Source organism: Malaya genurostris, chromosome 3, assembly GCF_030247185.1.
Source record: "Malaya genurostris strain Urasoe2022 chromosome 3, Malgen_1.1, whole genome shotgun sequence".
In the NCBI taxonomy this organism is placed as follows: domain Eukaryota; kingdom Metazoa; phylum Arthropoda; class Insecta; order Diptera; family Culicidae; genus Malaya; species Malaya genurostris.
The window spans coordinates 141,623,413-141,637,361 of NC_080572.1; the positions used below are offsets into that span (position 1 = coordinate 141,623,413).

Here is a 13,949-nt window from a genome sequence, read left to right on the forward strand (position 1 = left end):
GTATGTATGTATGTATGTATGTATGTATGTATGTATGTATGTATGTATGTATGTATGTATGTATGTATGTATGTATGTATGTATGTATGTATGTATGTATGTATGTATGTATGTATGTATGTATGTATGTATGTATGTATGTATGTATGTATGTATGTATGTATGTATGTATGTATGTATGTATGTATGTATGTATGTATGTATGTATGTATGTATGTATGTATGTATGTATGTATGTATGTATGTATGTATGTATGTATGTATGTATGTATGTATGTATGTATGTATGTATGTATGTATGTATGTATGTATGTATGTATGTATGTATGTATGTATGTATGTATGTATGTATGTATGTATGTATGTATGTATGTATGTATGTATGTATGTATGTATGTATGTATGTATGTATGTATGTATGTATGTATGTATGTATGTATGTATGTATGTATGTATGTATGTATGTATGTATGTATGTATGTATGTATGTATGTATGTATGTATGTATGTATGTATGTATGTATGTATGTATGTATGTATGTATGTATGTATGTATGTATGTATGTATGTATGTATGTATGTATGTATGTATGTATGTATGTATGTATGTATGTATGTATGTATGTATGTATGTATGTATGTATGTATGTATGTATGTATGTATGTATGTATGTATGTATGTATGTATGTATGTATGTATGTATGTATGTATGTATGTATGTATGTATGTATGTATGTATGTATGTATGTATGTATGTATGTATGTATGTATGTATGTATGTATGTATGTATGTATGTATGTATGTATGTATGTATGTATGTATGTATGTATGTATGTATGTATGTATGTATGTATGTATGTATGTATGTATGTATGTATGTATGTATGTATGTATGTATGTATGTATGTATGTATGTATGTATGTATGTATGTATGTATGTATGTATGTATGTATGTATGTATGTATGTATGTATGTATGTATGTATGTATGTATGTATGTATGTATGTATGTATGTATGTATGTATGTATGTATGTATGTATGTATGTATGTATGTATGTATGTATGTATGTATGTATGTATGAACACAAATTATAATAATTTTATAAAATCTGTTTGAATCAGCCAGTGCTGGAAACTGCTGACATTTTTTTTGAATGTCGTGTGCTGGAAACTTTCATGTTGCCTACTATTCGGGCTGTCACACCTGAATGTCGCGCTAACCAAACAGATGAAAGTCGCATGTGACAGTCATGAGCGAGCGCTTCATGAATGTAATGGCGACAGTCTTACTCGTGTTGGGCGATGAATGTAACGATAGAATGATAGTCCTCAATAGAATCGGCTGCATTTTGTCTTCGGTGCGAATTTCATTTCTGGCAATAAACTTTCATGGATAAATTCAAAACGGCCTCATTAGTGACGGGTTTCATATCCATACCGTTCCATGAAATGGTTGAATTTCAAATTACTACTGTGGAGGGGATCAAATACCGTAGCTTTTAATTTTGTCAAGATGCGTAGGGTTGTCAACGAATGCAAAAAGGGAATTTTTGGAAAAAAAATCAAATATTAATTGAATAATAAAATGAAAGGTTTGATGAGTGGATGTCAGAAAACAATGTTTAAGGTGACCGTGGACAGAAGCCAAGAAAAATAAATGTAAATGTACTTTTTCATATAGTAATAGTATTTGTGTGTAGAGAGGAATGAAATAATAATATTTGTGTGCTGAAAGGAATACAGGTGCAAGAAAAAAATGTAAACATTGAAACTGTTCAAATCACCTAGCAGAACAGAGTGGACTTATCTCATCTTCATGCTCATTCTGGAATTAAAAAATTGCAATCATGCGACCAAAAGAATTGTGCCAAAGAAGAGAGTTTACTGTTTGCCCTCGCTTGGTTTTTGTCATTTTTCTTACATTACAAAGTAAAAAGGAAGCTGTTACATTGATGAATTAATTATAGTAACACGAAATCAGAACAAACTCTGTTGCAATGGCTTTTTATATAAATTTTAATTTTTTAATATGAAGCGTTTTGTCGACAACATCATCGTTTTCGGATAGGAAAGCAACCTCACCCAGAAAACAGTCAAGTGGCACTTGACGAGAGAAAAAAAAAGATTTATCATGCAAATTTGAAGATATAATTTCATATATTGACGAAAATATTTTAGAAATTTACCTATTGATACCAAATTATTGGATCCAGTACAGTTTCTAAATTCCGTGGTATTGTTTTGAACCGGCACATCTGACAATTCTTCCACTGTTTGAACTGATGAGTCCCGCACATACTCACTACCCAAAACACACTCTATCAACGTATTCCATCTATTTTCCTATTGATGTTCGCGAATGAGCGCTGCTTTCTTTTTCTTAGATGGACGAAGCATTTTGAAAAGATTGCAATACTTGAACTGTTTGTTAATTTTTTGCATTCCATAGCGACGGTAAATAAGACAACAAGGTTGCCGATAACTTGGAGGGGAAGCAATGTTTGAAATGGAAATAAGGGAAATGTTATAGTTTTTTTTTAATATTGAAATTTTAAATGGTGACGTACGAAACGAATTTTGATCCGTAATTTTAACTATATCAATGTGCCACTAATTGAAAATAATCCCATTTTTACTGCACTGCAAGGTTTTTTTCTCTAATTATGAATGGCATCACTGCCAATATAAAAGGGTGGTATTACCAATACTAAAGCAGGCCGGCAAACTAATTATCGTGAATTTTGGAAAATTTTCAAAACCAGAACTGTGAGTTATTCAAAAGTTTTATAATAAAATGTTTAGATCAGAGGATAAGTTTACCGGTGAAGAATAACTCAAAAGTGTTTCATAAAGCTTACTTATGTCACAGAGCTATAAACAGCAGTTGAAATCTTGAGGTGAGTGAAAAACTAACAGTTCGGCTGAAAAGTTCGTATCGTTTAATAGAAACACACATTATTTTGCCAAAATTCGTTTTTATTATTCAACATAATTGCCATCAGAGGCGATACAGCGATTATAGCGATCTTCCAACTTTTCGATACCATTTTTGTAGTACGATTTGTCCTTTGCCTCAAAATAGGCCTCAGTTTCGGCGATTACCTCTTCATTGCTTCTAATTTTTTTACCAGCGAGCATTCTCTTGAGGTCTGAGAACAGGAAAAAGTCACTGGGGGCTAAATCTGGAGAATACGGTGGATGAGGGAGCAATTCGAAGCCCAATTCGTTCAATTTCAGCATGGTTTTTCGTTATTGTTTTTGATCGATTGTGAGCTCACGCGGCACCCATTTTGCACAAAGCTTTCTCATATCCAAATATTCGTGAATAATATGTCCAACACGTTCCTTTGATATCTTTAGGGTTTCAGCTATCTCGATCAAATTCATTTTACGGTCATTGAAAACCATTTTGTAGATTTTTTTCACGTTTTCATCGGTAGCAGCCTCTTTTGGACGTCCACTGCGTTCATCGTCTTCGGTGCTCATATGACCAGTACGAAATTTTGCAAACCACTTACGAATTGTTGCTTTGCCCGGTGCAGAGTCTGGATAACACTCATCAAGCCATTTTTTGGTATCGGCGGCACTTTTTTTCATCAAAAAGCAGTGTTTCATCAACACACGAAATTCCTTTTTTTCCATTTTTTTCACAATAACAAAAGTAGCTTCACTCAAAATGCAAATATTTCTTCACTCAAAATGCAATATATTTCAAATATCTCACAAACTAATAATCAGACAGCTGTCAAATTTATACACGTATCTTTTGAAGGTTGGTACTAACTGAAAATGGTATGGATTTAATTCTAGTGGCGCCCTCTCATAGAAACGATACGAACTTTTCAGCCGATCTGTTAATGAAGGTCCGAAAAAGTTTTGCACAAATCATTCTTCAGAGTTGATAGTTTATCGTAAACATATATCAATACGATGAGTGATTATGTCATCAAATTGCAGTAGCAATACTACGCAACATATTTACCCCTACGCGTAGAAAAAATGTGTTTCATGGTTTGTTTACATCAAGAGCAGGGCAAAATTGCGGAAGGTGGAGTGGGAGGGTAGGTGGTTTCTTGGTTGCCATTTGTGGCTCGCTTCCATGGCCACCTTAAAGCCGTTTCAAAATCCAAGATGGCGGCTTCCGGTTCATCGATATTCGTTACAAACCATAACAATATGAGTATTTTTTGAACGGATTTGATTAGTGGATGTTAGAAATCGACGTAAAAAGCCGTTTTTAAATCCAAGATGGCGGCTTTCGGCATATCGATATTCGTTACAAACCATCACAATATGAGTATTTTTCGAACGGATTTGATGAATGAATGTCAGAAAACGACGTAAGAAGCCGTTTCTAAATCCAAGATGGCGATTTCCGGCATGTTGATATTCATTACAAACTATCACAATGTGAGTATTTTTCGAATGTTTTTGATGAGTGGATGTTAGAAAACGACGTAAGAAGCCGTTCAAAATGGTTTAATTTCAAATTGCTGCTGTGAAGGGGATCAAATACCGTAGCTTTTAACTTTGTCAAGATGCGTAGGGTTGTCAACGAATGCAAAAAGGGAATTTTTGGAAAAAAAATCAAATAATTTTTTTTTGAATTATTGGAAAAATAATAAAATGAAAGGTTTGAGGAGTGGATGTCAGAAAACAATGTTTAAAGCCGTTTCAAAATCCAAGATGGCGGCTTCCGGTTCATCGATATTCGTTACAAACCTTCACAATATGGGTATTTTTGAACGGATTTGATGGGTGGATGTTAGCAAACGACGTTAGAAGCCGTTTCTAAATCCTAGATGGCGACTTTCGGCATATCGATATTCGTTACAAACCATCACAATATGAATATTTTTCGAATGGATTCGATGTGTAGAAGTTGAAAATGATGTTTACAGTAGTTTCAACATCCTAGATGGCGGACAGAATGAGAGAATTTAATTTTTGGTTATAAACTGTCATAAAGAATTTATAAATTGTTTTCATCTCGATATTCTTAAAAATCTTATATTGGTGTTGTGGAGGCGATCGAAAATCGTAGTTTTGTACTTTTTCGAAAGCAAACAATATTCGCAAAGAAATAACATTGTTATAATATTGTGACTACAACGGAATTAAGGGATCGAAAATCATTAGATTTGGCGCATAGAGGTTTATACCAACGAATATTCACAACTTTTGAAAAAAGAATTTAAACATGAATTGAATGGAAAAGAACGCCATGATCTATGATTACGATATGGTTCGTTTGCATTTCTGCTGGCTGCCAGTATTTTGGCACAAGCACACCAGCATAATGTAAACGCTTGCCAACTCGATTTGTTTACTTTTGGAAGATTCCCCCTTCTTTGAAAAACAGCTGACATTTCATGTCAAGTGTATGTTATACATTCGTATGTTAGGTAGAATTCACAGCGCAACCCCAGCAAGGAGAGCTGCTTCGTACGTTCATTAGTTCCTGAACATGTTTGCCAGCTGATGAGTATGCTTCATGAGGTTAGCATTTGATGAACGGTTCGCATTTTGAAGATGCCTATGAGAAAACTAGATTGATAACTTTTAGTTCCGATGAATATTAATTGAAAAACATTTCTTTTTGTGTTTCTAGGATATGTACATAGTATAATCTTCCAAGAAAAAAAATGGATTGTTTTGAAAACGGACTCAAATGCAAAATTTATGCTATAAACTGTCTGAAATATTTTTAAAATGTGATCAAATTTGGTTTTGGAGTACGAACGTTATGTTCAAAAATGATTTCTGCAAACCTACACTAAAAAAACACCGTAAATTTTGCCTGTATGACCTTGCTTCGCATCTTGTAGCACGCCGTGAAGTAAAGTTCTTCATTCTCGTACAGTACTAACGAGAGCGAACCCTTCATTTCATTGCATTGCCATGGATTGCTTAGTTCATGTGTTAATTGAGACTGAGAGTACAGGCAATTCACCAAGCAAGGGAATTGGTCTGCTAAGTATCATATACTCTCACGCATCCAGTTTCTCTCTAATATAGGACTCTCATTCAGTTATGTCAAGCAAAGTGTTTGTTGCTTCGTTTGTTTGAGGATTCACAATACAAGCCCTGAATGCAGCGCTGTTTTTACCACGCGCTAATTTGACATTTTCTCATCTACTTGTATGTACGAGTTACGATGCGGACACGACTGGCAGCGCCATGCTATCAAAAAAGTATGTCGCTAATGATTTGTTCGGTAAATATGAGAACTGAATATCTTGATAATATGATGTTTTCTATTGCTGTTATAAAACACGTACACGCTAAACGGAAAGCAAATCGATTTCAATTGGTAATATGAAGAATATATCGCAACGCTCCAGGTAATGTTGCACGATACGATTGAATTTATTTTTAATTTGATTTGTGGTAGAAACACATCATACATTTTCAAATGGACTTTTTATTGCTATAATCTGATTTCGATATTGTCGCATATTTTGATAATGTCTAATAAGAAGACACTTATCAATAGTCATACCAATAAAAAAATTCTTTTTTTCTGGTTTTTAAATGTATACTCTAATATCTGTCCCAGCAAACTTCGTCTTTGCATAAAAATTTATCTTTTGATTTCAAAAACAAAATCGTTGCAGGCAATAACATATTCCAAACTTATTACTTCTTAAAAATATCCACAGCAGCAATATAAGATTTATAAGAGTATCGAAATGAAAACAATCACGAATACGTCGTTATGAATTTCTTTATGACAGTTTATAACCAAAAACGAAATTCGCACTAAAAAGATAATGCAGCTCATTCTCATTCCCGGCATCTTGGATGTTAAAACGACTGTAAGTATCGTTTTCAACTTCTACTCATCGAATCTGTTCGAAAAATACTTGTATTCAGAAAAAATCTTGTATTTAGAAACGGCTTCTATCGTCGTTTTCTAACATCTACTCATCAAATCCGTTCAAAAAATACTCATATTGTTATGATTTGTAACGAATATCGATGAACTGGAAGTCGCCATCGTGGATTTTGAAACGGCTTCATACGTCGTTTTCTAACATCCATTCATCAAATCCTTTCGAAACATACTCATATTGTGATGGTTTGTAACGAATATCGATGAAACGAAAGTCGCCATCTTGGATTTTGAAACGGCTTCTTACGTCGTTTTCTAACATCCATTCATCAAATCCGTTCGAAAAATACTCATATTGTGATGGTTTGTAACGAATATCGATATGCCGGAAGCCGCCATCTTGTATTTAGAAACGGCTTCTAACGTCGTTTTCTAACATCCACTCATCAAATTCGTTCAAAAAATACTCATATTGTGATGGTTTGTAACCAATATCGATATGCCGGAAGTCGCCATCTTGTATTTCGAAACGGCTTCTAACGTCGTTTTTTAAAATCCACTCATCAAATCCGTTCGAAAAATACTCATGTTTTGATAGTCTGTAACGAATATCGATATGCCGGAAGCCGCCATCTTGTATTTAGAAACGGCTTCTAACGTCGTTTTCTAACATCCACTCATCAAATTCGTTAAAAAAATACTCATATTGTGATGGTTTGTAACGAATATCGATATGCCGGAAGTCGCCATCTTGTATTTAGAAACGGCTTCTAACGTCGTTTTTTAAAATCCACTCATCAAATCCGTTCGAAAAATACTCATGTTTTGATGGTTTGTAACGAATATCGATATGCCGAAAGTCGCCATCTTGGATTTGGAAACGGCTTCTTACGTCGTTTTCTAACATCCACTCATCAAATTCGTTCAAAAAATACTCATATTGTGATGGTTTGTAACGAATATCGATATGCCGGAAGTCGCCATCTTGTATTTAGAAACGGCTTCTAACGTCGTTTTTTAAAATCCACTCATCAAATCCGTTCGAAAAATACTCATGTTTTGATGGTTTGTAACGAATATCGATATGCCGGAAGCCGCCATCTTGTATTTAGAAACGGCTTCTAACGTCGTTTTTTAAAATCCACTCATCAAATCCGTTCGAAAAATACTCATGTTTTGATAGTTTGTAACGAATATCGATATGCCGGAAGCCGCCATCTTGTATTTAGAAACGGCATCTAACGTCGTTTTCTAACATCCACTCATCAAATTCGTTCAAAAAATACTCATATTGTGATGGTTTGTAACGAATATCGATATGCCGGAAGTCGCCATCTTGGATTTGGAAACGGCTTCTAACGTCGTTTTCTAACATCCACTCATCAAATTCGTTCAAAAAATTCTCATATTGTGATGGTTTGTAACGAATATCGATGAACCGGAAGTCGCCATCGTGGATTTTGAAACGGCTTCATACGTCGTTTTCTAACATCCATTCAACAAATCCGTTCGAAACATACTCATATTGTAATGGTTTGTAACGAATATCGATATGCCGGAAGTCGCCATCTTGGATTTGGAAACGGCTTCTTACGTCGTTTTCTAACATCCACTCATCAAATTCGTTCAAAAAATACTCATATTGTGATGGTTTGTAACGAATATCGATGAACCGTAAGTCACCATCTTGGATTTTGAAACGGCTTCTAACGTCGTTTTCTAACATCCATTCATCAAATCCGTTCGAAAAATACTCATATTGTGATGGTTTGTAACGATTATCGATATGCCGAAAGCCGCCATTTTGGATTTAGAAACGGCTTCTAACGTCGTTTTCTAACATCCACTCATGAGTTGACGAATCCTAGATTATTGCGTAAATGGAGGTTTTGATGTGATATTTGAGTTATTACAGATATAGTTAATTTACGCTGTTGGTAAACCCTATGCACTTTAAAAAGAGCATGATCCTAATAATGTTATAACTCTATTGATTCGCCTTTTCATTCAAGTATGATATTAAATTTTTTCAATATTTTGATATTTATTTTGGTAAATTTCTTTAACTATTGACTTCACTTTTTATTGAAATAAAACTAGAAACTGTCCAAAAGTAGTAAATTTTTGCTGGTTGACAACTCTATGCCCTTTTAAAGTACATGAATATAGTAAATTTTGTACTCTAAAGACATACTTTTTTATTCAATTACTATTTTACATTTTTTTTCTTCAAAAATTGAAAATTTGCGCTTGTTGACAACCCTATGCATCTAGTAAATGTTTAAACGTTGTAATTTTCGATTAATATTCACTTCTTTTTCCATTAAATTCATGTTTGAAAATTTTTAAAAAATTGAGAATTTTCGTTGATTGACAACCCTAACCCGCGCGTTTTCATTGACATTGACTTTCTCCTTTTGCAATAATGGTACGAAATTTGAATATTTCATGGAACAGTATCGAGATGAAAACTATCACTAATGACGGCGTTTTGAATATCTTCATGAAAGTTTATTGCCAGAAATGAAATTCGCACCGAAGACAAAATGCAGCCGATTCTATTGAGGACTATCATTCTATCGTTACATTCATCGCCCAACACGAGTAAGACTGTCGCCACTACATTCATGAAGCGCTCGCTCATGACTGTCACATGAGACTTTCATCTGTTTGGTTAGCGCGACATTCATGTGTGACAGCTCGAATAGTAGGCAACATGAAATTTTCCAGCACACGACATTCAAAGTAAACATCTATAGTTTTAGATACCAACATAGGAATTTCACATAAAACTGTCACGTGAAGGGACCGTTTCCAGCACTGGAATCAGCACAAAAACACGTTGACCAAGTCGGTACCATAGCTTTGAAACGTCTGTATTGTTTCAAAATAAAAGCTCATAGAAGCAAATTTTATAAAGTTTACTTTCATATTCCCGTGCGCGGTACCAGGTAAGAAAGAAGCCTATCTCAAGCTGTTTAGCAAAATAACTTATAATCAATTGAAGTGTTCGATAACATTTAAATAAAGTACTGAAGTTTAGCGAATTTAGAATTTTTGCGGGCTTCGTATGTTTGCTTTATGGCTATTCCAAAAAAATATACGGGATGGTAGCTTACATTGGGATGATGGAGCTTTGGATTCTTCATCATACCCAGAAAACCATGACCATGCTTTTATTCAAAGTTACTTCGCCGTATGCAATAGTCAATAAATGCAAATGCTAATAAAAATCGTCCATTAAAATGAGTAAACTATTGCAAATTGAAATATTTCTTCTAGGTTATGGACCTGAAAAGGCCAAAGGCGGATAGCTTACTTGACGCAGATGATTTGGCATTTTTGGAGTCAGGGGTACCAAGTTCGACTGCTAGTGAACAATCAAATACCAGCGAAAACATGAAACTAACTAATGCTTTCGGCAAGGATGATTCCAGCAACGATGAAATGATAACTGAGTGTGATATAGCGAGTGCATCACATACACCCGGTAAGTTATATAAAATATCCTTCTGGTTGGTATTGAGAGACCCAAAACAAATCAAAATTAAGAAGAAAACAATAAATATTCAAGTAGCTAAGTACTAACGAATTCTGAATGAAAGTTTTACATAAATTGGAAGAAATTAGTAAATCATTTGGCTCGTTTGGTTGCGTCGTCAAATTGAAGATGAATATTAAACGTACACACTATTCCTTAGTTTTTCTTATTTGTGCGAAATAAAACAGGGTAGAAAAAAATCATGTTGTTTAGGGGGGAGTAATGAATAATTTGAATCAAAAAACAATTTGTTCTGTTTTCGGATTTTTTTACGGAGAAACAGCTTAAGCAAAGGATTTACAATATCATAGACACTAAACTCCCTTACGCCAAACCGTCGCTATTGCCTAAATTTGAACGGGCAAAAAAGAAATTAATTAAACTAACAGTGAAGCAAAAACCAAAATGACTAATCTATAAAATACCATAAAAACAGTGACGGCTTTAATGCCGGAGTTTGATGGAAATCCAATAAACCTCACCAGTGTCATTGATGCACTGGTTATTATTATCGCAATGCTGACAAATGATAACAAACAATTTGTTATCAGCATCATTCTATCAAAACTAAGAGGCAAAGCGCGAAACGCACTTCAATCGAAGTGATGTAAACAATTTGGAAACACTGATACATTTTCATGTCCAAATTGCAATGGAAATCATAAATCCAATTATTTGAAATGTCCTGTCAGGGAAAAAATTTTAAACGCTCGTTCGCTTAGACAACAAGTCAAATCAACGACCTTAAATTTACAGAACATACCTGAAAATCAAAAAACCGTTACAAATGCCACGCCTAATTCTTCTAAGGCACTGATTTCTTCGAATTTAAAACAAAAAACAGGTACGCCTGCCAATTCGTCTTCTAACGAAAACAATTTATTGACCGGTAGATCGACCTCGTCATCATCTTCTTCTAATGTCAGTTATGCTAGTATAACAGGTAGAAATCTACCACCTATTTCTTCTAATGTAAATAATCAAAACATAGGGCCGCCTTGCAGTTCATCTTCTAACGAAAACAATTTATTAATAAGATGATCGGCCATATCATCTTCTTCTAATGGCAGTCTATCTACAAATATTCCTTCAATGCCATTCGCTTCTTTAAATGAAGTTGATTTAGGCGATATAACTGAAAATAAAATGATCTACCTACAGGATCAACTTTTTCAAATGATCATCCGAATGAATTCTACTTCATCATTTTTTGAAGCATTTAAAATCGGATGGCAATTCGCAAATAATATTATAATGAATTTAAAATTTAACAGTGATGTTAAATAATTATTTGAATATTTTAAATTGGAATGCTCGATCTTTGAAATCGAGTGAAGATGAATTTTATAATTTCCTCAAAGTTCATAAAATTCATATTGCCATTGTGACAGAAACTTTTCTTAAACCAAATGTCAAATTGAAAAGTAATCCACATTATGTGGTTCATCAATTTGACAGGTTTACTGGAATGGGTTGTGGAGTTGCCATTTTTGTCCAACGGCAAATTAAACATCGAATTTTACCTTCTTTTAATACTAAACTTATTGAAAGCTTGGGAATCGAAGTTGAAACCATTCATGGAATTTATTTCATCGCTGGAGCATATTTGCCATTCCAATGCACCGGCGAACAATTAAATTTCTTTAAAGGCGATTTGCAAAAACTCACAAGATATTGATCGAAATTTTTTGTAATAGGGGACTTAAATGCTAAGCATGTCCAGTGGAATTGTAGGCAAAATAACAGTAATGGTAAAATACTTCATAATCAACTCTCAGCTGGTTACTTCACAGTTCTTCATCCCAGTAATCCTATCTGTTTCTTTTCCGTGAAAAAACCGTCTACAATTGATCTGGTTATAACAGATCAAAGTCACATTTGTAGTGAACAAATTACTCATGCTGACTTTGACTCAGATCATCTTCCAGTAACATTCAGACTTTCCAACGAAGCTATAATTAATCCAATTAGTTCTATATTCAACTATCATAGAGCTAATTGGTTGCATTACAGATCTCACATTGAAAATCATGTGGATCATGAAACTGTTTTAGAAAATTCTGCGGACATCGACACAGCAATTGATAATTTAAATCATTATATTATCGAAGCTAGAAATCTTTCAGTTCCCAAAGCTCAAACTAAATTAAATTCTCCTATCATCGATGACAATCTTCAACTGCTCATTCGGTTGAAGAATGTTCATCGACGACAATATCAACGTTCTCGTGATCCTACTATGAAAAACATAGTTAAGGATTTACAAAAAGAAATTAAACATAGATTTACTCTTTTGCGAAATGAAAATTTCGCTAAAGAAGTTGAAAAAATTAAACCATATTCTAAACCTTTCTGGAAACTTTCTAAGATTCTTAAGAAACCTCAGAAACCAATTCCTGCTCTCAAGGTAGGAAATCAAATACTTCTTACAAATGGCTCAAAAACTTGCTCGAGAGTGTACACAGTTTTAATTTGAACGTTGTGAGTCCTATTGAAAATGGAGTCTCACTGAAATATGAGCATATTTCAACCCAAGTGTTATCACACGATGACATTATTGAGACGAATTTTGATGAAATTAAATCAATTATTAGGAAACTCAAAAACATGAAGGCTCCTGGTAATGATGGAATTTTTAATATTCTTATTAAAAATCTTCCCGATGTTGCCTTGAGACTCCTGGTTAAAATTTTCAACAAGTGTTTTTCATTAGCTTACTTCCCAAAAAGATGGAAAAACGCTAAAGTAATTCCTATTCTCAAACCTAATAAAAACTCAGCTGAAACATCAAGTTATCGACCAATTAGGTTCTTCTATCAGTAAACTTTTTGAAAAAATTATCTTGTTGAGAAAGATGTCTCATATAAATGAGAATTCAATTTTTTACCAGAGCAGTTTGGATTTCGTCATGAACATTCAACTACTCATCAACTTGTAAGAGTTACGAACATGATAAAATCAAATAAATCTTCTTTGTTATCCACTGGAGTTGCTCTTCTAGACATAGAAAAAGAATTCGACAGTGTTTGGCACAAAGGATTAATAGCAAAAATGTCTGATTTCCAGTTTCCTATTTATTCGATCAAAATGATTCAAAATTATTTAATTGATCGTACCTCTTCAGGTTAGCTATCAGAATTGTAAATCTGAATTGCTATCCGTACGAGCCGGTGTTCCGCAGGGTTCAAGCGTAGCTCCAATCTTGTATAATATTTTCACTTCTGATCTTCCAAATCTACCCGTTGGTTGTCAGAAATTGCTATTCTGTGACGACACTAGTCTATTAGCCACAGGTAGAAATCTAAGAGTGATCTGCAGTCGCCTATAAAGAAGTTTAAATATTTTCAGTGAATATCTGTCAAAATTGAAAATAAAACCAAATGCAGCAAAAACGTAATTAATGATCTTTCCTCATAAGCCAAGAGCTTCTTTTCTTAAACCAAACAATAATCACATTCCCAAATTGAATGGCTTAGAATTGACATGGTCTGATCAAGCTAAAGGATCAAGGATCTCATTGAAGGAATCCAGACAAAGTGTAATAAATATATTAAATGTTTATATCCTCT

At 33.9% G+C, this 13,949-nt stretch overlaps 1 protein-coding gene across 1 annotated transcript in view; it reads left to right on the top strand.

The window, feature by feature from the left end:
- Nucleotides 1-13,949, top strand: part of LOC131439574 (chromatin-remodeling ATPase INO80) — a 530,048-nt gene that overhangs the window by 344,520 nt on the left and 171,579 nt on the right. Inside the window, exon 12 of the mRNA XM_058610750.1 lies at nt 10,122-10,329. Within this exon, the coding sequence (XP_058466733.1) occupies nt 10,122-10,329 (208 nt within the window). The remainder of the gene's footprint in view (nt 1-10,121; nt 10,330-13,949) is intronic.